General features: G+C 31.6%; 1 protein-coding gene across 9 annotated transcripts in view; it reads left to right on the forward strand.

The window, feature by feature from the left end:
- VPS13B (vacuolar protein sorting 13 homolog B) overlaps positions 1-25,801 on the forward strand; it is a 950,112-nt gene that overhangs the window by 51,866 nt on the left and 872,445 nt on the right. For all 9 annotated transcript variants that reach the window (XR_004232297.1, XM_031954131.1, XM_031954187.1 and 6 more), the window contains 4 exons: positions 2,074-2,194; positions 9,240-9,407; positions 11,055-11,236; positions 18,433-18,607. Coding sequence is in view for 8 of the 9 variants with exons in the window: in XM_031954131.1 (XP_031809991.1) it covers positions 2,074-2,194; positions 9,240-9,407; positions 11,055-11,236; positions 18,433-18,607 (646 nt within the window). In the remaining variant the exon portion in view is untranslated. The remainder of the gene's footprint in view (positions 1-2,073; positions 2,195-9,239; positions 9,408-11,054; positions 11,237-18,432; positions 18,608-25,801) is intronic.

The raw sequence follows: 25,801 nt of genomic DNA on the forward strand, positions 1-25,801 counted from the left end.
GTGACTGTCCTTTCTACTGGAAACATACTGTAGTCCCTAGGAACTTGGGATTTGATAGGTAAGCCCTCAAACTTTTGTTATCTGTACTTAGGCACTATGTCACTTCCTAGACATTTCCAGTCCATCTTCATTCTGGTTCCTCTTCTTCTCCTCACACTAAATCCATTGATTCTGCCTCCTGGATCTCTGATTGGCAGATAGGCAAGTTCATACCTTATTTTGCCCAGAACCAGGTCACTATGATCATAACTTGCTTTTGATTAGAGGCAGATTTTAAATCTAGATCTTTACTTTCTCCAAGTCTTGCACTTTTTGCACCAAAGTCATTGTTGGTATTCTCTTCTGAAACTTTCATGGAGCCTTCAGTATTATAGTCTTTACTAGTTAGATTTTCTCATCTCTTTTATACAACCTTTAAAACGTTTAACATCAATAATTTAAAAAGCATTCATTCCTCTTCTCCTATGTGCCAAGACCTATGCTAAGTACTGGAAATCTAGTGGGCTAAGAAAGAAGACAAAAATAAAGCCCTTATCCTCAAAGAACTCACATGCTAATAGAGGAAACAACATGTAAACAACTATCTATCCAACCAAAACAACAATATAAATTGAAGATAATCTCACAGGGAAGACTATAATAGTGAGACAGGTTTTTTATTGAAGGTGGAATTTGAACTGAGTCTTGAAAGATGTAAGGAGATCTAGGGGTTTGGGTGGAGGGGGAAGAACATTCTTGGCATGGGAGATGAAGTGTGAGTAGCAGCAAGAAAGCTGGTATAGCTGGGCTGTGAAATTTGGAGCAGAGAAAGGTGTCAGAATATTAAAAAAGGTAGGGGAGGGGTCAGGTGCTTAATAGGGTTTTATATTTAATCTTGGAAATACTCAGGAATTACTGAAGTTTATTGAGAGTTTGTATGGAGATATGTTTAGAACTGTATTTTAGAAACTTTTCCAGTTTGTTTCATGAGTAAATTTTTATTTTATTAAAATTTTTTTAAAGTTTTATAACATTTTATTTTCATAATAGTTTTTTATTTTTCAAAATATATGCAAAAAAATAAAAAAAAACAAAATAAATGCAAAAGATTGTTTTCAACATTCGTCCTTGTAAAACCTTGTATTCTGTATCTTTCCCCCTCTTTCTTGCTGTTCCCTCTTCCTTAGACAGTAAGTAATCCAGTATAGGTTGAATGTGTGCAGTTCTCATAAATATATTTCCACATTTATTATGCTGCACAAGAAAAATCAGATCAAAAAGGAAAAGAAAAAAGCAAATAAACAACAACAAAAAAAAGGTGAAAATACTATATTTTGATCCATATTTAATCTCCATAGTTCTCTTTCTGGATGTGGATGGTACTTTCCATCCCAAGTCTATTGAAATTTCCTTGAATCATCTCATTGTTGAAAAGAGCCAAGTTCATCACAGTTGATCATCACATAATTTTTTTTGTTGCTATATACATTGTTCTCTTGGAACTCACTTCATTTACTTCATATAAATCCCTCCAGGCCTTTCTGAAATCATCCTGTGGTTGTTTCTTATAAACAATAATATTCCGTTAAATTTATATATCATAACTTATTCAGCTGTTCTCCAATTGATAGGCATTCTTTCAGTTTCCAGTTCCTTGGCACTACAAAAAGGGCTTCTATAAACATTTTTGCACAAGTGGGTCCTTTTATGAGTAAATTTTTAGACTACTATATGAAGGAAGATTAAGCAACTTTTTATAGTATATTTTTTGAGAAATGACTTTATATCTATTTTGACTGAATTTCAACATATTGATATCAGAACAGTATTGTAATTTGTTTTGATAACTTTTTAATGTACTTATAGATAGGACTTAACATTTGAATGTAAAATATTGTTAATCTGGAACCCATTTTTATCCCATCAGAATATATGTAGTATTTGTTTATTATGTGTAGTGTATGATGAATAGAAGAGGATAGCTCCTTTAACGTAGAAACTATAAATAATTTCTTTTCAACAGGTCTGTGCTTCTTCTTGGCATTATGTTTAATGCTTTTGTTTTTTGTTTCCTTTTTTTTAAATTAAAAATAGGATGATCATGAAAGTTGTGGTTCTAGTTCAACTAACAGAAGTGCTACTGAGAACACAAAATCATCAGTGAAACCAAGACGAATACAGCAAGCTACTCCTACAGACCCTGACTTACCACCAGGTAACTCAAAATGAAATTTATGAAAGTACAGGAAAACTAAATAACTATCTATTTGGAAGATTTGAAGAATCTGTCCTGATGAATGCAGATAGTTTTTCCATTAGGGCAGTTCTATTCCCTTTCTGGCTACATTCCTCAGTATCTTTCAGCTTCTTCTGTCCTCCTTCCTTCCCCAGTTCAATCTATTGTTAAGACCTTTTGGTTTCATCTCTTGAACGTGGACCTTCTTTTGATACCGCATGAGATAGCTAATGAAATAATTAAGTGAAATATTATAGTTTGAGAAGAAAAGAGTATCCAGAACAGAGGCTGTGAGACATCTATGATTAAAAGTCATGAACTAAATGAAGATTTGGTAAAGGAGACTGAGGAGGAATGGTTAAATAGGTAGGAGAACCAGGAGAGTGCTATTTTGAAGATCTAAAAAAGAAAGTGTTAAGGAGGAGAGAGTGATCAACAGTGTTAGAGGCTGTAGAGAGATGGAGAATGAAAATGAGATCATTAGGTAACTTTGGAATTAAAAGATTAACTTTGTAAAAGAGTAACTTTGGAGAGAGCAGTCAATGGAATGTTAAAAGCTGAAGTTGGATTGTAAGGAGAGAGAAAGAAGAGAAAGTGGAATTACCCACTATGGACAACCTTTTCAGGGAGTTTAGCCACAAAGGGCAGAAGATATAGAATAATAGTTAGCAGGGCTAGAAGGGTCAAGTAAGAGTTTTTTGAAGATTGAGGAGACATAGGAATATTTATAGGCATTGTTGGTGAAGTTGTGAAATGATCCAGCCATTTTGGAGGGCAATTTGGAACTAGGTCCAAAGGGCTATCAAACTATGCATACTCTGACCTCGCAGTGCCATTACTGAGCCTATATCCCAAAGAGATCATAAAAGAGGAAAAAGGACCTACATGTGCAAAAATGTTTGTGGCAGCTCTTTTTTGTAGTGGCAAGAAACTGAGTACATGCCTATCAATTGGGAAATGACCGAATAAGTTATAGTATATGAATGCTATGGAGTATTATTGTTCTATAAGAAAGAACCAGATAATTTTGATAATTAGTGCCTTATAATATAGTTAACATATGATATTGCTAATTTCCTTTCTTTAGATTATTTGATATTCATGATTTTTTGTTCTTCCAATTGAGTTTTATTATCTATTTGTGTTTTGGTCGTTGTTGTTGTTATTTATTCTAGCTCAATAATTTTTTTTTAGTAATTTAATTGGGATGTCATTGAATTACTATATTAGGTAGAATTGTCATTTTTGTTATATTAGCTCTGCCACTCTTAACAACAATTAATTTTTCCCCAGTTATTTAAATATGATTTTATTTGTGTTTTATAATTATGTTCATATGGTTCTTGAATTTTTTTTGGCAGTAATTTTATGCTATCTATAGTCATTTTAAGTAGGACATCTCTTACTATTTCTTTTGATATATAGAAATGCTAATGATTTACATGGATTTATTTTATATCCTGGTACTATGCTAAAATTATTATTTCATTTTACTTAAATTGTCAAATTTATTGGCATGTAATTTGGTAAAAGAGACTCATAATAGTTGCTATGATTTCGTCTTCATTTGTGGTATATTCACCCTTTTCATTTTTGATATAGGTGATTTGATTTTTCTTTCTTTTTCAAAATCTTAGTAATCAGATTTTATGTTTTGTTCTTTTTATAAAACCAGCTCTTATTTTTATATATTAATTCAGTGAATTAATAAATTTTATTAATAAATAAAATAGTGAAATTAATGAATTCTTACATTCAGTTTTATTAATATTACTTTTAATTTTTTGGATTTCCAATTTTTGTTTAAGGTTTTTTTACTTTGTTCTTTTTCTAGCTTTTAAAAATTGTATACCCACTTTATTGGTCTGCTCTTATTTTATTGATATAAGCATTTATAGATGTAAATTATCACCTGATTTCTGCTTTTTGCAGTTTTGGTGTGTTGTTTTCTGTGTTTTTAGTATGTTGTCTCATTAATATCTTTTTCTTTAATAAAAGTATTATTATTATTACTTGTTCCTTAATCCACTGATTCTTTAAAACTAGAATATTTAAGTCTTCAATTAATCTGTTTCCATGATTTTTTTATTAAGTATGAATTTTATTGCAATATGAACTGAAAAGGATATATTTAATATTTCTACCTTTCTACATTTAACTATAAAAGCTTTTGCCTCAATATTAATTTTTCTAAAGGTACCGTGTGCTACTAAGAAACAACATATTCCTTTCTATATCCCTTCAGTTCTCTGTAGATATAGCTCATATCTAGCTTATCTAAAGATTCTGTTCATTTCCTTGACTTCTTTATTTATTTTTTGGTTACATTTATCTGGTTCTGGGAAAGGAAGATTGAAGTATCCCACTATTATAATTTTGCTATTGATTTCTACTTCTAAATCACTGAGCTTTCCCATTCAAAGTATGTATGCTATAGCACTTGGTATATAGGGAGATGTTGATATTACTTCATTATCTATGTTTATCACATCATACTTATGTTATTTTTATCATATTATAGTTAACCTGTTTGTTTCTCTTAACTTTATTTTGATCATGATTGAAACTCTTGTTTTAATCAGCTGAAGTTTAATAAATTCTCCATTCTTTTACTTTTACTGTATGTATGTCTCTCATTTTAAAATATATTTCTTGTAAACAACATAATGTTGCATTCTGGTTTTTAATCCATTCTGCTTCCAATTTCTGTTTTATATCTTTACCTTCTTTTTTTTTTTTTTTTTTTTAATATATATTTATTTATTTATTTAATAGCCTTTTATTTACAGGATTTATACATGGGTAACTTTACAGCATTAACAATTGCCAAACCTCTTGTTCCAATTTTTCACCTCTTACCCCCCCTCCCCCGCCCCCTCCCTAGATGGCAGGATGACCAGTAGATGTTAAATATATTAAAATATAACTTAGATACACAATAAGTATACATGACCAAAACATTATTTTGCAGTACAAAAAGAATCAGACTCTGAATTATTGTACAATTAGCTTGTGAAGGAAATCAAAAATGCATGTGTGCATAAATATAGGGATTAGAATTTAATGTAATGGTTTTAGTCATCTCCCAGAGTTATTTTTCTAGGCATAGCTAACTCAGTTCATTACTGCTCCATTAGAAATGATTTGGTTGATCTGATTGCTGAGGATGGCCTGATCCATCAGAACTGGTCATCATCTAGTATTGTTGTTGAAGTATATAATGATCTCCTGGTCCTGCTCATTTCACTCAGCATCAGTTAGTGTAAGTCTCTCCAGGCCTTTCTGGAAATCATCCTGTTGGTCATTTCTTACAGAACAGTAATATTCCATAATTTTCATATACCACAATTTATTCAGCCATTCTCCAACTGATGGACATCCATTCAGTTTCCAGTTTCTAGCCACTACAAAAGGGCTGCCACAAACATTGATGCACATACAGGTCCCTTTCCCTTCTTTATAATCTCTTTGGGATATAAGCCCAGGAGTAACACTGCTGGATCAAAGGGTATGCACAGTTTGATAACTTTTTGAGCATAGTTCCAAACTTACTCTCCAAATGGTTGGACCCGTTCACAACTCCACCAACAATGCATCAATGTCCCAGTTTTCCCGCATCCCTCCAACAATCATCATTATTTTTCCTGTCATCTTAGCCAATCTGACAGGTGTGTAGTAGTATCTTAGAGTTGTCTTAATTTGCATTACTCTGATTAATAATGACTTGGAGCATCTTTTCATATAACTAGAAATAGTTTCAATTTCTTCATCTGAGAATTGTCTGTTCATATCCTTTGACCATTTTCAATTGGAGAATGAGCTTGATTTTTTATAAATTAGAGTTAATTCTCTATATATTTTGGAAATGAGGCCTTTATCAGAACCTTTGACTGTAAAAATATTTTCCCAGTTTATTGCTTCCCTTCTAATCTTGTCTGCATTAGTTTTGTTTGTACAAAAACTTTTCAGTTTGGTATAATCGAAATTTTCTATTTTGTGATCAGTAATGATCTCTAGTTCTGCTTTGGTCATAAAGACCTTCCCCTTCCACAGGTCTGAGAGGTAAATATATCTTTACCTTCTTAATGATCTGTGTTTGTTGGGCCTGTCTTCTCATATATCCTCCATGTAGGAACATCTATTCAGTGATCCAAAGGACTTCCTTTAGCTTTTTTTTTTAAAAAAAATTCTGTTATTAAATTAAAAATTAAAACCACCTGATGATTAATATAAATGAGCAGAAAAACTAAGAAATTTGAGCCGTTTTGACTTTTAAAAATGTGTACAAGCCTACCAAATGTTTGTTTTTTAAGATGTTTAAAGGCTGTATCTGTTATTAGTTTACTAATGTTCTAGTAATAAAAAGATTAGTATCTTTCTTGAAAACGATCCATATTCTTTTTAGCTTCTGTTGTGATTTTAACATAATAGAATTATTTTTTTTAACATACTAATGCTAACTTATTCATAGTGGCTTTTAGTTGAAACACAGAATTAGATTGAAACTAAAATTAAGAAAATTTGACTTTATAATCAATCCATAAGGTATTATTTTAAACATGGTCCCATTAAGGTTTGTAGTTTTGAGAGACACTTAGATATTCTGTGTCATTAGAAAAATGCTAGAAATAATTCCCTTTGCCCCCAAAAGTTGTTTTCAAAAGATACATGTTTTAAATAATGTATTTGTGTATATTTAATTGCAAAATATGAAATTGCAAGTGTACTTTTGTAGAGTTCTAGAATAAGATTGGTAATTATTGAGGAATCATTAAACCTACATTACTTAATGATAAAGTTTGTGTATTATATATAAGACATATTGCACAAATGTGATATACCCCACCCATTAAAAATTATATTCTAATGGGAGAGAGAACAGATGTTGAGAAATAGTGGCCCAAAAAGGATGTTTTGTTTTGGGAAGTCACTGGGATGATGGGTGGAGATGTAGGGGGAGTTGGTTTACCTCATTTTCCAGCAAAAATGCCAGTTTTGATAATTTTTTTTATCTTTTGTTTTTTTATCATCAAAATTTTTACTAGTTATCTCTTTTATCCTACCTCCTCCTAGAGAGCCATTCTATATAAATTTTTTTTTTAATTAAGAAAAAAGAGAGAAAGAAATCAACACAACTGATTTACATCAAAATATCTAAAATATATATCCAGTGTTCCAAATTTGTGGACCATTTGTCTTCTCACAGGAGTGGGACGGAGGTATCTTCTCATTTGTCTACTTTGGGACCATTTTTGTTTTTTATAATTTTACAATACTTGTTTTCAATTGTGTTTTCATTTTTATTTCCATTTATATTGTTATAGTATTTTTGTATATTGTTTTCTTCATTATATTTAACTCTGCATTATCAGATTGTATGAATATTTTCGTGCTTTTTATTTTTAAAATTATTAATTTCTTAAAGTATATTACATTACATTCATTTGCCAAAGTTTGCTTGGTTATTCTTCATTTGATGGACATTCACTTTATTTCTAGTTCTTTCCTATAACAAAAAGTGCTACTATAAATAAATAAGTAAACAAGAGAGACCTTTTTTGTTTTTGATAAATGCCCTCTTTGTGAGTAGGAGCCTACCTCTGTCACCCTGGGCAAATTATTTAACTTCTGTTTCTCTCAGTTTCCTTAACTGCAAAACGTGGATTATAACAGTACTTACTTCACAAGTTTGTTATTATAAAAAAAAGGTACTTACCATAGTGCCTAGCACATCATAGGTGATATATAACTGCTTCCCCTTTTTCTTTTCCTCTTCTCTTCCCCTTCCTTCATTCATGTAATCGTATCCTGGGAGTCTTGTTCTGCTATATATCTTTAAAATTGTGTGGAACACGTGCACTATTCATTTTTTGTTTCTTAACCTTTACAAGGTTGGAAGAAGCTAGGTTATGAAGGGCTTTAGAAACTAAACAGAGGATTTTTTTATGGAGTTTTGAAGGTGAGAAGGAGCCATTGGAATTTGTTAAGTGTGAGGTGGTAGTGATGTATTGAGACCAGCACTTTTGGGAAAATGAAACATTTGAAACCTTAAGAGAGAATTGTAGAGAAACAAGGCGTGGAGAGCAACAAGCAGATTGTTGCAATAGTCCAAGTTCTTGAACCAGGGTAGTAGAAATGTCTGAGGACAGAAGGGGACATATATAAGAGTTGTTACTAAGGTAAAATGACAGAACTTAGCATCCATTTGGTTATATGGGAGGAAGAGGGGAGGAGAGAGAGAGAGAGAGAGAGAGAGAGACAGACAGACAGACACACAGACACTTCTTTCTTCTCTTTTTAAAAGGAGTCTGCATTCTAATAGGGAAAGGTAATGCATCATTAGAAATGGAACAAAACCAGAGAAAGAGAAGCAGAACTGAAGGAGGAATTAATGTTGAATGGACTGGCTTAGGCTTCTCCCCAATATGGAAACCTCAGGAGGAACAGAGTGGTGAGAGGAGGGAAGTAGAGAAGTAGAAAGATATCCTAGAATAAGAAAACCATTTTCATTGAATGAGGTTCCAGAGTAAGAAGACAGCTGATGCTTAATGGGGAATTTCAGATTGGTACCCTGCTAAGTACTGGGAATACAATGAAAGGCAAACAGTCTGTCTCTACAGGAGCTGATATCCTAATGGAGGAGATAATTTCATACCTACTTACCTTCTTTCTTTATGCTCGATGATTATACAATGGATATGTGAAAACTAGTGAAAATAAAAATATAGGAATAATGATAAAGGATTATTCATCATAAAAAAACTTATAATGAAATCAAATTAAGAAAGCATTGGTTTGTTAGACAGAAGAACATTGGTATATATTTATGTGGTGGATTTTTTTTTTGTTTGTTTTTACTTTGGATTTTAAATCTGTATTCCATATTTTCCTTTTGTTTTCTTTTTTGTTATCCTAAGGAAGATTATGTGGTTCTTAACTGAAGAATTTTGTCTAGTAAGTTATTTGTAAGAATGTAGAAAAATTTAATGAAAGACATCTTTTCCTTTTGTTTTTCATTTTTCAGGCTATGTGCAGAGCTTGATTAGACGAGTTGTAAACAATGTCAATATTGTTATAAATAATCTCATATTAAAATATGTGGAGGATGATATTGTTCTTTCAGTCAATATTACTTCTGCAGAATGCTACACAGTAGACGAATTCTGGGATCGAGCGTTCATGGACATTTCTGGTAGGTAAACTGATAGTTTTCCTTTTTGTGTAAAAATTGCAGCATTTTAATTTTTAAAATATAAGTTATCAGCTAAGGATCGTTTGTCAAGTATCTGCTTTGTGCAGAGCATTATGTTAGATGTTGGGAGAGATGGTTGGGAAAAGATAGTTTTCTTATTTTCTGTTATTTCCTACTTGTCTGGAGTTCTCAAAATTGAGCTCAAAAGTTAAGTTGTTAAAGGGTTATATTAAAGGTAATATACACTATCATTTAGTTCAATTCTATGAGTGCTGGAACTGAGTAATAGGAGTGATTCATCTGGTTATATCTTAATAGATTCAAAGAAAGGAGAATGAGTATGTGTGTGTGTGTGTGTAAAATTCAATAAAAGTTGAGTCCTCTTGAAGCATTTTCTTAGGTATTATTTTCTTAGATCTTATTTTTACATTTTTCAAACTAAAGCTGTTTTGAATTAATTTGAATTTTTTCCCTTTCCATTCCTTCTTCTATTCTTCTAGGAAAGGTACTAACATACATTGAAATGCCCCAAAAGATTAGACTGTAGATATAGATGTAGGAAAACAAAACAAAACTGAATAACACAGGAATTCAATAATCAGTCATTCATTATCTGAAAAGTAAGAAGTTGCAGGGTAAGTTCCTGGCACTGGCACCAAGTAGCTCTGTCAGTTTAGTTTAATTACGTGACCTTTTTATCACATATAAAATGAGGATAATATCACTTATAGAACTCACATTTTAAAGATGACAAAATGACATGTGAAAGTGCTTTTAGAATTATAAAATAATGTGATACTAATTAGATATTATTTTGTAATATTTATCTAGTTCTAGATATTGATTTGGAAGGTGTATTTTATATATGTAAAATGTTTTGGAAATTTCAAAGTGCTGTATAAGTATTATTACTGTTATTTAAGAAGTGCTTTAAAAAACAAAGTATATAATTGGGTTCTAGAAGAGGAACTAAAAAGACTTTGGTACAATTTTAGGTATTGGATAGTCCATAAAAAAAAGAGCCCTAGAGATAAAGCTTTTGTTATATTTTCATTATTTTTTGGGGGGGAGAAATTTGGACTTTTATTGGTTACTTAATATTCTTGGAAAGTACTAATTTTGGATAAAGAGGAGAAAAGAGAAAAATCTCAATATCTCTTCTGTTTCTTTATTTTCTGTCTTTGAGTATATTTATAAAATATGTAAATTTGGAACATTATTAGTTTACATATTCTTTTTAAAAATCTCTTCTTGTGTAAAGCTATTGAATGAAATGTAGAATATATGTGAAAGCATATGATAAAGACCACTAATAAAACAGGCTCAATTCCACACATACGCATAACTCTGATTTCGCACCAACTAAAATTCTCTCTGGATTTTTGAAATGTTAGAAGATAGCCTGAGTTTTTTTTTTTTTTTTTTTTTTAAACATTCTTATTAGGATGGAACCTTTGCACCTTGACTGAATGGACTTGGATACTTTTGCTATTGAAATAAGACCTGTGAAAGGAATTAGAGTTAAAATGTTTTCCATATTTTTGTCTTTAATTTGTGATTTTGAGTTGTCAATTAGTCATTTTCCTTTCTAAATTCTACTGTATCTCTAATTAACTTTGATTTTTGTTTTCCTCTTTTTCTTTTTAGCAACTGACCTAGTACTGCGGAAAGTTATAAATTTTTCTGACTGCACAGTTTGTCTTGATAAGAGGAATGCTAGTGGTAAAATTGAGTTTTACCAGGATCCTTTGCTGTACAAATGTTCCTTTAGAACACGACTTCATTTTACTTATGATAACCTGAATTCCAAGATGCCATCAGTCATTAAAGTAAGTGCTCCAAATAGTACTTTTTTCTTTACTTCAACAGTTGAGTTTTTGTCTGGCTTCCTTATTTTATTTAATTTTATTTTTTTAGCTTATAAGCATATACTTTTCCCATTCTAGTTCTTAAAAGTTGCATTTCAGTGGTTACCTTTCTACATTTTACTTCTCTACAAAAGCACCTTTACTTTGGTTAATTTTGACTTGACCAATGTACATATAAATATATTAATTTGAATAGTTATGCAAACATTTAAAATTGAAATAATGGTAGTATGACTTAGGTAGGCTTTTTAGTGATCTTTTACTCAGAAATTCCAATAGTCCAGGTTGGGTATTTACCAGATAATAAATTTGTACAATTTTTTTCTAATGACATCTGGATAGTCTTGAATTGCTTTTCATTTTTTGTAGCACCAATTTAAGATAATAACATAATTATTGATGGAGGGAGCTTAGTGCAGAGGCATTTCTTAAGTGTTTGTTATATGGCAAGCATCTTCTAAGTGCTGAAGATAAAAATAGAAAGGCAGAACAAGTTTTTTGTACATACTTTAATTGATGGAGACAATACAAAATAAAGTCCAGTCACAGTACAGTGAATAGGGCCTGGAAGGTCTGGGCTAAACTATATTTTTTGGTGATTCCTGTACATGACATTGCATCTCTCATATCTTTGCCTTTGCATAGATTGTTGCCAAATTTTGGTAAACATTGTTATTCCCATTTCATAGACTTCTAGCTTCCTTCAAAGATTAGCTTATGTTTCATGTTCTGTGGGAAAACTATCTTGGTCCTCTCAGTTTCTAGTTCCTTTTCTGAGAATCCACTTTGTATTTAACTTTTTATATACTTGTGTCATCTGTTTTCCTTTTTGCACTGCACCTTTCTTCCTCAGCCCCCTTCTTTGAAGACAGGAAGGAATTCGTTTTGTTTTTGTATTTAAAATGCCTGACAAAAGCAATCGTAAATTATTCTTGAATCAAAGTGGATCTCTTAAGACATTCTTCTCTCATTCTACTTTTGAACAATTACAATTTTAAAGAACTTTTTACTTATATCAATTCTAAATTTTCTTCTTTGTAGCTTGCACCTATTATTTCTAGCATTGGCTTTTGGGACCAAGTGAAACTTGACTTACAGCTTCTTAAAAACATATGATATTCCATATCCTTCCTTTCCTTCTTTCTTCTTTTCTCTAGATCATATATCTCTAGTTCTTCATTTGATCACAGAGTATAATGTTGAGATTATTCACCATCCTGGTTACTGTTCCCTGAATGCATTCTAGCTTAATAGTCTTTGCTTTGAATATGTTGACTAGAACCCAGTATAATGATAGATATAATTTGGGCATAGTAGAGTACAACGGTACTGTTATCTAGCTGTGGACACTGTTTTTCTTGAAGCAGTCTAAAAAACCATTGCTTTTTTTTGTCTACATATCACATTGATTCATTTTGCATTTATATTGCACTAATGTTAAAATGACTATTGGTATGTACATTTCACTTAAAACTTTATAATAACTTTTCTTACATTATTTTATTTGTTCTTCACAATTATCTCCTTTTTATAGATGAGGAAACTGAGGCAAACAGGTTAAGTGACTTGCTCAGGGTCACACAGCAAGTAAGTGTTTGAGTTGGTTTTAAATCCAGGTCTCTCTGATTCTCAGTCCAGTATCCTATCCATCACAATGTCACTAAAACCATTCTTTTTCTTCTTTTTTTTCTTTTTGCTGAGGCAGTTGGGGTCAAGTGACTTGCCCAGGGTCACAAGCTAGGAAATAGTAAGTGTCTAAGGGCAGATTTGAACTCAGGTCCTCCTGATTTCAAGGCTAGTGCTCTATCCACTGCGCCACTTAGCTGCCCCAAAACTATGGTGTTCTCTTCTTTTGTATAATATAATGGTTCTCTGGGAGCAGGTTTCTTGGTGAGGTTTTCTGGAGGCAGCCTTAGTTTTGGTTCAAATCAATAATCACCTCAAATACAGCCAGGAGTTAAAATCCAATCTTTTATTATCTCCTTCAAAGTTTTGAGCTTCAGCCCCTAGCTCCCTCCGAATGTCTCCAGCCAGCCCAAAGGTGGAATATGGAATAACTCTGTCTCCACCTCTGAGAGTGGCCTTCTGTCCCAGGCCCTGATTGCTTCTTGCTTATATGCTGTACACTTGAGTACACACCAATCATTATTTCACTGGGAAACCATTATTTGTTGTAGGATTAAATCAATTCTAAACTAGATTTAAACATTGTCTCCTCAATTTCACTTAGTACCTTGTTTCAAGTTCTGGCCCATAACATCTCCGTGTAGGATCAGATCAATCATACTGAACCATGCTAAATTAGATAACTATTGTCTCTATCAATTCTAATGATTTAACACTTTTTAAAGATTCCAACACAAAACCATTATTTTTCAAGAAAAGACCTTTGGCAACATTTTAGAACTATACTTTATATAGTGTTAATATGTCCTCTAAACATGTACTATGAATCTAAAAGGTTAAAGCCCTCTTAGTAACCTAAAGTTGATATTTTTTAATTTGGTTAGAGATGTAAGGTCTTAATGCCAAATTTTGACATGGAATGAATTTTTACCTTTAGCTGTTGTTCCAATGGGTATGTGAGTCAGGTCATTTGGTGATCTCACAACATTTTATTTGCCCATTGGAATCTGCATTTATATACTTTTTTTTGTACCAGCCAGCTTTGTAAACCAATGTTAATCTGTCTCCTTTTCAGTTAGATCAATTCAGGCTCATCTGGTGAAAAATCTTTAATTTTTTTTTTTTTTTTTTAATAATGTGCTCATGTGAGGTGTTTTTAATTTTGAAGCTATAAAATTTGTTGTAATTTGTATGTCTCCCTTGCCTTTTTTTGCAATTGATCGCTTCATTTTTGATCTGAGTGACTTCCATTTAGTACACAGATATTTTGTATCTACATCTTTGAAATTAGAAAGAAATTCTTTTTGGAAGCAGAATGTAGCTCACTGCTGCTGCCATGCTTTGTTTATCAGAGCACATGGATGTTTATTTAAATGACTTCCATGTGTACAGGCTTGTGCTGAAAGAGACATAAAGTTTAGATAAAGTATTATCACTCTCCTCATAGGAATTGCTTTTTGGTAGATCTGGATTGTTATAATGTATAATATTGCATGATAAATACATTGTAAAGATGGCAGCACTAGAAGCTGTCATCTGGAGGAAGATCCATCAAAACAGACAAGAAATGTGACATAGGAGGAGATATTGGAGAGAGTGGTGCCGTGAAAATCTAGATGAGAGTGCTATGAAGCAAAGGGTGAGCAATAGTGTCAGAGGCTAAAGTGAAGTCAAAGAGCATGAGAATTGAGAAAAGGCTACAGAATTTGCTAATTCTGAGGCTTCATCACTTATACCATGCATTGCCACTTTTGCTTCTATACACATGCTGCTGAACAAAAGTGGATAAAAATCACAGAAACGCTGTATAATATTGTATAACATAACACATAATACTGCATAACATAAACAGATTTATTTTGATAAGTCTGAAGGTTGGCAAGGTGCAACAAGGAATATCAAATGACCAGGAACTTAAGAGAAGAGGATAGTGTAGAATTGAACTGGTTCACCAAGGAGTCAAGATGGAGAGAAGAACACAGAGAGAGTGGATAGTGCAAGGCATATGGCCCAGGAAAAATTGGGTGGGATGAAAGCAACGGGTTGTAGGTTATGGAGTGGATGAATAGTAGAGCTTTTTATGAGAAAGCAGAGGGAGAGAGGAATAGTCAATATATTATGATTGAGAAAATTTTGGAAATCTTGAACATAGAAGTGATATTTTTGTGGGTGATAGCAAGATCAAAGTTATGACCTCCTTGTAATTGAGATAGGATGAAGTAGGAGGTTCTTGGAAGTGCAAAGATTGAGGAACTGAGTGCTTAGGGTATTGGAAAGAGGGTCAGTAGGTATTTTGAAATTCCCTAATATGAGAGCAGAAGTTGGAGTAGAAAGGAAAATTATTAGCCAGGTATGAAACTCATTGAATAAGGGGATTGACCTGAAGTTGTATAGACAATACCTCTAAGAATTTTGATTGGGTAGTAGATATGAATAGAGGAAGAGAAGTTATTGAGTGAAGCAGAAAAGAGATAGAATCTGGAAGTGGTAGTAGAGGGCAAAGACTATTATTATTATTGTGATAACCCAACAAAGAGTTTTTGTTTTTGTTTTTCTGTAGTATTTTATTTTTTCAAAAACTTGTAAAGAGAGTTTTCAACATTAATTTTTCTAAATTTTTTCTGAATTTTTCTCCCTCCCTCTTTTACTTCTCCCCCCAAGACAGTAAGCAATCTGATATAAGTTAAATATGTACAATTCAAATGTATTTCCATATTTGTCATGTTGTGCAAGAAAAATCAGACAAACAAAGGTTCTGATAAAGGCCTCATTTCCAAAATATATAGAGAATTAACTCTAATTTATAAAAAATCAAGCCATTCTCCAATTGAAAAATGGTCAAAGGATATGAACAGACAATTCTCAGATGAAGAAATTGAAACTATTTCTAGTCATATGAAAAGATGCTCCAAGTCATTATTAATCAGAGAAATGCAAATTAAGACAACTCTAAGATACCACTACACACCTGTCAGATTGGCTAAGATGACAGGAAAAAATAATGATGATTGTTGGAGGGGATGCGGGAAACTGGGACATTGATACATTGTTGGTGGAGTTGTGAACGAATCCAACCATTTTGGAGAGTAGTTTGGAACTATGCTCAAAAAGTTGTCAAACTGTGCATACCCTTTGATCCATCAGTGTTACTACTGGGATTATATCCCAAAGAGATTATAAAGAAGGGAAAGGGACCTGTATGTGCACGAATGTTTGTGGCAGCCCTTTTGTAGTGGCTAAAACTGGAAACTGAATGGATGTCCATCAGTTGGAGAATGGCTGAATAAATTGTGGTATATGAATATTATGGAATATTACTGTGCTGTAAGAAATGACCAACAGGATAATTTCAGAAAGGCCTGGAGAGACTTACACGAACTGATGCTGAGTGAAATGAGCAGGACCAGGAGATCATTATATACTTCAACAATAATACTATATGATGACCAGTTCTGATGGACCAGGCCATCCTCAGCAACGAGATCAACCAAATCATTTCTAATGGAGCAGTAATGAACTGAACTAGCTATGCCCAGAAAAAGAACTCTGGGAGATGACTAAAAACCATTACATTGAATTCCAATCCCTATATTTATACACACCTGCATTTTTATTTCCTTACAAGCTAATTGTACAATATTTCAGAGTCTGATTCTTTTTGTACAGCAAAATAACGTTTTGGTCATGTATACTTATTGTGTATCTAATTTATATTTTAATATATTTAACATCTACTGGTCATCCTGCCATCTAGGGAGGGGTGGGGGTAAGAGGTGAAAAATTGGAACAAGAGGTTTGGCAATTGTTAATGCTGTAAAGTTACCCATGTATATATCCTGTAAATAAAAGGCTATTAAATTAAAAAAAAATAGAAAAAAAAAAGAAAATATTTATAAATACGTGATGTTAATAGTCAAAGAATTAAACATGGAGGACACCAAAAAAAAAAAAAAATCAGACAAAAGAGAAAGGAAAAAGCAAAGAAACCCCCCCCCAAAAAAAAAGGTAGTATACTTTGATCCACATTTAATCTCCATAGTTCTCTCTCTCTGGATGTGAGTAGCATTTTCCACCCCAAGTCTATTGGAATTGCCTCCAACAGGAGTTTTCAATCCCTATCTAGATGACAAGAAGGGAAATATAACTCAAAAAAATTCTACTTTTGGATAAATTCACTTGTTAGGAAAATTATCCATATATATTTCTGTAACTTATCATCTTCTTTAGTTTTTGCCCTCAAGTCAAATAGATTGTAATTCCTGTTTCACATGACATTTTCCATGTGAACCATCTTGTAGACCACCCTTATTATCTGCCTAAGAGAAAGTAAAAAGAGGAGAGGATTTTAGGTGCAGGGCAAAGTGAAATAAAGAAATACTCTTCAAATGCCCAGCAGTTTTCTCACTAAATTATGAGGCTAGGACATCTTCAGGATGGTTTAGATATGGATATGAGGTAGAGACTTGATTGAAATCTCAGTCAGAAATGGATTAACAGAGAAACCTCTAACTTGAAGGAGCTTTAGAGCATGACTACTAATACAATATTTTTAAGCTTGTTTATAGTGAGTTGAAATTCAAGATATTTAGTTTTCTTCCCTTTTGAAATTGTTTCCTTCCTCATTTATTCATTTAAAAATTTTATGATTTCTGAAAAAAAAATGATTTCTGCCTAAAAAGTTGTTTCCCTTTTCTCTTTCACGTGACTTACAGATACTTAAGCAGGTAGTAGAAATATGTATGTGTGTATATATATATATATATTTTTTTTTTTTTTTTTTTTTTGAGAATCAAAACTTTATAGTTTAGCTACTTTCATTTCCAACATTTCCATTTATGTTCCTTTTTCCTTATGGATTTATTTTTTGGCAATTTTACATCCTTATTAGCAATTCATCTTATTTCTGTCCTGCCATTAATTGATATTAGATAATAATTAGATTGTGTTGAGAACTATTAATTATTAATTATTCAAATTAATTCAAACACATTCAAAAAACATTCTGGAAGTTGTATTTCATTTGGATTTCCATTTTTTGAGACTGACTGTTTTATTTAGTGTTTCTACAACTGTGATTTTAGTATTTTCTATTCTTACATGTGTCTTCAGGATATATAAATTTTCTTTATGGAACAAAACTATCAATGATAGTCATATGAAAATTTTGCTAAGATGGCTTCATGTGTAATTTACTACCAAATTTTACAAGGAATGGTTCTATTTATTGCCGAAAACTGACATAATTATTTACAACATAATAGTATTTTGCTTATAGGATATGTATATGTGTGTGTGTGTGTGTGTGTGTGTGTATGCAAGTTTTCATTTCTGTACACGTAGTTTTCTATCTAAAATTTATTGCTCCTGAAAAAAAATTAGTTTAATTTCAGTGAGATTAAGGCTAAGTGTCTTTGCTTTGTATATATTTTTTTGTACTTCAAGAATACAGTATGAAATTTATGTATGTTTTCTATTAAAAAAGCATTCCCTTTAAACATGTTTTCCATTACTTTCCTGTCCTTTTTACTCAGATTCATACACTAGTTGAAAGTTTGAAGCTTTCCATCACAGATCAACAACTCCCAATGTTTATTCGTATAATGCAACTAGGTGTTGCCCTTTACTATGGAGAAATAGGAAGTTTTAAAGATGGAGAAACAGAGGATCTCAACTGTCATACTAAAGATATATTAGGAAGCATTCCAGGTAAGTTTAATGATTAAAGGAAAAAAAAAGGCAAAATAATTCACGTTCTTTTTAAATGTCTTTCACTTACAGGAAATTTACAAAAGCATAGATAAAGCTGATTTTTGTTATTCTGTAATATTTTGAGATTATTTTCATTAATTGGTCATTAGAGATTTTTTTCTTTGAAAGTTGCTTTCATAATAAAAATTGAATACTATTTATGACCAAGATAGACATTTTAAAGAAGTTAAGACAACATAGTTGGAAGATTTCTGTAGTCCAGTTAGAAAATAGTAAACTGGTAATAATTTAGATTTTGATAGTCTGGACTTTGATGTAGCATATGGTGACCAGAAGTCTTGTATTTTAAGGCTTTTCAAGTTATTACACATCTTGTCCCTGTGTTCTCAGGCATTTTTTGAGAGTAGAAACTAATCTCTGTTTAGGTGTAAGAATAGAAACAGGAAGTGCCTTCCTTCTTCTTCAAGGGCAATTTATATATAGATATATCAGCATTTTACTACACATAGAAATATGTATGCATATCTAGTTTGGATAAAATATTCCCCCCATCAACTGAGGATGCAAACAACATATACATAACCTTTTGCAGTGTTAAAAATCTTGCTGAACTAAGATTTTTATTTTTGTGTAATTTGCTAAGAGTCTTCGGTTTTTATAGTTATCCTTTTTTTTTTTTTTTTAAAGTATTTCATAACACTTGAGCAGAAGTATTTTCAAGTCATTAACAAGCATTTGTTAAATGCCTACAGTATACTAGATACTTTGCTAAGTTCTGGAAATATAAAGAATGGCAAAAAACAGTCCAAAACCCACTCTATACAAGCAAAATTTAAGCAGGTTTAATTTGAGATCATCTCAGAAGGAAAGAACTAAGATTAAGGAGTACTTGGAAATACTTATTGTAAAAAGTTGAACTTGAGCTGAGATTTGAAGAAAGCCAGTAAAACAAGGAGAAAATGAGAAGGAAGAGAGTTCCAGTAATGGGAAAACATTGAGTGATTACATGCCTGGAGTCAAGAGATGTAATGTTATGTTCCAAAGATAAGAAGGAAACTGATTTATGTGGAGAGAAAATAGGAGGCCAGATTAAGAAAGTCTTTAAATTCATTTTATATTTAATCTTGTAGACAATAGGTAGCTATTAGAGTTTATTTATATGTAGGATTTTATTTTATAAATATGGGCTTACGAAAAGTTTTAACTTTGGTGGAAAAAATTGTGAATTCTTTCTTTTTGCCTTTTATTTATAAGTAGACGTTAGCCTTTTAGAAGAAAAAAAATTATTTGATTTGTGACGAGGAAAATGATATCTCAAATTGAGATAGTTAATCAATTTTCATTTTTATTTGGCTTTTGAATTGTTATCCATAAACTGCTTTCCGTGGTAATTTTAAACATTATTTCTTTCTTTTTCTGAAAAGTCCCTCATATTCCTTCCAATTAGTGATTCCACTCCTCTAATGTATAGCTTGTTTGACAACTGTGTAGTTCGTCTTTCTTTGATAGTTCTTTATATACTTCACAATTAATCAGTCAATCACCTAGCATTTCCTAAGCACTTGTTAAATGCCTGTTGTACTCCTAGGTGCTAGGGATTATTATACTTCAAGTGTCTGTCACATAGTAGATATTTAAATGTCTTATTGACCAAGGGACTGAAACAGTTCTTGCTCTCAAAAGTATTTCAATCTATCAGGAGAAATAGTGTATATGAGCACATCTAGAATAAATAAATTTAGAATAAGATACATACAAAAATTTGTGTATGTATACATAATATGAAATATTATACAGAATTTAAACAGGGTTTTCCAAAAATCTTAATGCAGTTTTAGGCATTAGTTGCTATAGCTAAATGATTAGGGCATTGGAGTATGAAAGTTTAAAACTATACTAAGACTTTTGTGTCATCCTGAATGAGATGAGTGTGAGCCATTTGAGGGATTCATCATGTAGAAATTTTTGTTGCTTCTTTAAGGAAGTGAATGATTCCATAAAGTGAATGTGAGAAGGGGGAGTACTTTCCATTTTTGGAGTAAGACTTCATTAATAAAAAGGTACAAAGAAAGAAGATTATGTGAGGAACAGCAAGATGATTTGTTTTTATTAGGTTATAGAGTGGAAGAAGGAGAATAATGTTTAATGAGGCTGGATTTGTTTTTTGAAAGGCTTTAAAAATAAAAAGAGGAGATTATAATTGACCCTTGAATCAACAGGGAGTAATTAGAATTGATTGAATAGGGGTTTGACATGCTCAAATAAGTGTTTAAGAAAAATCACTTTGACATTTGTGTGGAGGATTAGAGTAGGGAGGGACTATATACAGAGAGACCAATTAGAAAGCCATCCCAGTTGTCTAAGGGATAGGTGATAAAAACCTGAACTAGGATAGTGGATTTATGCACTAAGAGCAGAAGTCAGATCTGAGAGATGTTATGGAGGTAGAAATGGCAAAATATGTATGATAAGCAGGAATGAAGCAGTAACAAAGTTAACACCAATGTAATGAACTTGGGATGCTTAAAGAATTGTGTTGCTTTTGACAGCAATAGGGAATTTTCAGATTGTTGAGACCAAAGTATAAATTTGACTTGGAAGTTGTATGGCAGTGGATAAATCTGAGCAATTTCAAATTTCAAAGACATAGTCATGTTCAGGAAAATGTTCTAATGTTCAGGAAAAAGCTTTAAGAGTAGAATTGAAAGGGATGATTTCTGCAGTTTTTTCATTTTTATTGTTGCTCAGTGTTTGGCATTACATTTTTCTGGGGGGGGGGAATAATAAGAATAATAGTGATGATAATTGTAGCATTTGTATTGCAAATATTATCTCATTTGATTTTCACAGTCACCCTAGGAAGTAGATGCTATTATAGTTGAGGAAGCTGAGACGAATAGAGGTTGTGAGTTGTCCTAGCCACATAGTTATTAATAGTCTGAGACCAGATTTGAACTCAGATTTTTTTTTGACTGGTGTAGAGCTTTAGCCACTGTACCTTATTGCACCTTAGCGCATCACATAATTCTTTATTCTTGATGTCTTATTATTTTCTCTATCATGAAAGAAATAGTATTGCCAAGAATTTCTAGACATTATTTAGAACTACCAGATAAAATATAATCTCAGGTTATCTATGTTCTTATATTTTATCAATTATGCTTAATTTGTATTTCTCCCAAATACATTTCTAGGTCTAAAACAAAAGTTATTGTTATCCAAGAGCTGATGATGAGAAGAAATGTGCTATTTTATTGTTATTTATTTTTAACTATGCAATACTAGTAAAACAGAAGCCAAATGAAATTTTGGTTATATCATCACTTCATTAAATTTACACTGTTTTCTCATTTCTGTCTACTTCACAATAAAAGGCATTAGTTGTAGTAGAAATTATGTAACATTTTGTAACAAAGTTTTGGGAAGAAGAATGTGAGTTTGACCTTGTCTCAAGATGTTTTTCTCACTTTATGCTTAGTTTTAGCTTTAAATTCAAAACATATATAATGCATTGGCATGTGTGACTTTTGTTATATATTAGTTGTTTGCTAATATGTGTAATAATTACAATAACAATAAAAGTAATAATATTTATAAAGGAGGGCTAATTTTGCCCATTAATGGAGGTGCTTAATCTCATCATTTTACATGTTCTTAAAATGTCAGTGAGACAAATGAAATCATTGTTTTTTTTAAAAATTGTATTCTAGATATAGGAACATCTAAATATCTTCTTACCTATTCTTGACTACCCTGAAGCATAAAGACCCCTATTCTAATATGCTGAGATCTAACTGGAGGCAATTAATCTTTGCTCAGCATCATATATCAAAAGTACTTGCTGTATAGTACTGAAGTAGGGACTTTAATGCCTGGGCTTTTACAATGATAATATTCTTCTCTGGAACAGACATAACAATAGTTTATATTTGAAGCAGCTAGATGACATAGTAGAAAATATTGGATTTGGACTCTGGAAGTTGTGAATCTATCTTTGTTTGCATATTCAGTGCTTTGCAATTGTGTTCATATAATTCCTGTGTGTGTCTTGGCAAGTCAATTCTCAAGTATTTTTACTATTTATAGGTATTTTAAATGGAATTTCTCTATTGCTTCCTGCTGAATTTTGTTGGTAAAATATAGGAATACTGATGATTTATGTGGGTTTATTTTATATCCTGCTATTTTAATGAAGTATTAATTGCTTCAACTAGTTTTTAAAATTCATTTCCTAGGCTTCTCTAAATATAGCATCATATTTGAAAAGAATGATAGTTTTGTTTCCTCTTTTCCTATACTTATTTCTTCTATTTCTTTGTCTTATTCTGTTGCTATAGGTATTATTTCTTGTACTGTATTGCATAATAATGGTAATAATGAACATCCTTGTTTTACCCTTGATCCTATTGGAAATTTTTCCAGCTTATCCCTATCATAGATAATTCTGGTTCTTAGTTTCAGGTAGATACTTAATTGTTTTAAGGAAAACTTTGTTTATTGCTAAGCTTTTCATTGTTTTTTTTTTTTTTTTTAAACAGGAATAGGTGTTATATGTTGTTAAAAGTTTTTCTTTATCTACTGAAATAGTCTTACGATTTTATCACCTTTGTTATTAATGTGGTAATTTATGTGTATGATTTTCCTAATATTGAACCAATCTTGCTAGCATAAATCCAGCCTGCTTATCATTTTTTTTGGTACATTTTTGAATTCTCCTTGCTATTGTTTTATTAAAATTTTATATCAATAGTCATTAGAGAAATTGGCCTATGTTTTTCCTCCTCTGTTTTCATTCTCCCTCATTTAGTTATCTTCAATATTTGAGTCACATTTGAGTCACAAATAGAATTTAGTTCATTACTTGTGTTAAAAACAAAAAACAGTTTAGGTTGTATTTTGGTAGATTTCATTTGTAAATCCATCTGGTCCTGGGTTTTTGTTTTCTCTTTGAGAGTTCATTTATCCCTTGTTCATTTTCTTTTTCAGTAGACATATTTAAGTCCTTTATTTCTTTTTTTTTTTTTCTTAATAGCTTTTTATTTACAAAGGAGGTTGAGACCTCCCACTCTTATAGTTTTGCTGTCTGTTTCTTCTTATAGCTCTCTTAACTTCTCCTTTAGGAATTTAGGTGCTATACCACTTGGTGCATATATGTTTAGTATTGATACTGCTTCATTATCTTTAGCAAGATATCGTTTCCTTCTTTATCTCTTTTAATTAGATAAATTTTAGCTTTTGCTTGATCTGAGATCAGGATGGGTACCCCTGCTTTTTTTACTTCACCTGAAGCATAATAAATTCTGCTGCAGCCTTTTATCTTTACTGTGTATATATATATATATATCACCCTACTTTAAATGTGTTTCCTGGAAACAACATATTATAGAATTCTGGCTTTTGATCCAGTGTTCTATCTACCTCCGCTTTATGGGAGAGTTCACCCCATTCACATTTATGGTTAAAACTACTAATTCTGTATTTCCCGCCATCTTATTATCCCTAGATTATAATTTTCTCTTTCCTTTTCCCCTTATCTTCCTCTCCAATATTTAACTTCTGGGCACCACTTGGCTTAAGGAGCCTTCCCCCTTTTGAATCCCTTTCCCTTTCTTATACCTTTCCCCTACTATTTCTGTATTCCTTTTCTATTTGTCCTAGTTTCTTCCCTTTTTGCTTTTCTACTCCCAGTTTCTCTGTAAACCAAATATGTCTCATATTTTCTCTTTGAGCCAAGTTGGATCAGAATAAGATTTACACAATGTTCATTCCCCCTTCCTTCTTTCCCTCAGATACAATAAGTTTCCTTTGCCTCTTTGTGGGATGTAATTTCCCTCATTTTACCGCCACTTTTCCCTTTTTCTGATACAATCCATTTTCTACCTCTAGTTCCTTTTTTGTATTATAATAATAAAATCAAGTTATACATGCACTCTCTATGTATACCTGTCATAGAAATACAGTTGTCAAGAATTCTTTTTATCTTTTTATGCCTCTTCTGAGTCCTATATTTGGAGGTAAATTTTTTTTTGTTTAGCTCTGGTTTTTTTCATCAGAAATAAATAGAATTCACCTGCTTCATTGAATGGCCATCTTCTTCTCTGGTAGAAAATGTTCAATTTAGTGGAGGAATTTATTCTTGGCTGCATTTCAAGTTCCTTTGCCTTTTGGAATATCGGATTCCAGGCCCTTCAGTCCTTTATTGTGTAAGCTGTTAGGTCTTGAGTAATCCATATTGTGGCTCCTCATTATTTGAATTGTTTTTTCTGGCTGTTTGTAATATTTTTTCCTTGGTCCAATATTTCTGAAATTTAGCCCAGTATTCCTTGGAGTATTTAATGGAGTATTCCTCCATTAAAACGTAAATTATTTGTGGGTAGGAATTGTTTTTTGTCTTTTTATATCCAGTGCTCATTTAGTAGTGCCTGGCATAATATAAGCACTTTAAAAAATCTTTATATATTTCCTAAGCTTTTGTATTCCTTACAAATTACAAAATTAATTCTAAAAGCAAATGATTTCTTATAGAAAGAATTTGTTTTAAAATGCATAAAATAATTTACCTAATTTATAACACTTGTTATTCCTCAGCTAATAACCATCTAGAATATGACCTAAATTCTATAATTTTACAAGGTAATTTTATAAACAATGATAAAATATCTGTGTACCAAAAAAAGAAAAAAATCACATGGCTACAAACTAGTAAAAAATACTGTTTCTAATTATTTGAGAATGCAAAACAGTAAGAATATGTACTCTACAGTTACCCTGAGAGTTATGTGGTTGATAACAAAAACTGACTTAACCTTGGCAATACTTCAGGGACAATATTCAGATAAGAACTAACTGTTCTTTATAGTTTTTCAAATATATTTAAACTTATAACAAACTTATTTTCAAAATCAGCCATAAAAATTTGTGCCAGTGTTTTCTTAACACATGTATTTATCAGTTCTCGTACAAAGAAAATACCTCCTAAATTGTATAACCACAGTACGATGAACAGTTTTATTCTGAGAATCAAATCTGATAACCTGGAAATAAAAAATTATAAATGATCTCAATAAATGAGTAGGAGACACCCTTTTAAAGAGTAAAATAAGAAAATAAATTTTAATTGAGAACTTTGTTAAATTCTAGATAGTTCATTATTTTACATTATTAACATTTTGGATGATTTATAAATTTTGA

The sequence above is a fragment of the Sarcophilus harrisii genome, chromosome 1 (genome assembly GCF_902635505.1).
Source record: "Sarcophilus harrisii chromosome 1, mSarHar1.11, whole genome shotgun sequence".
Taxonomy (NCBI): Eukaryota; Metazoa; Chordata; class Mammalia; order Dasyuromorphia; family Dasyuridae; genus Sarcophilus; species Sarcophilus harrisii.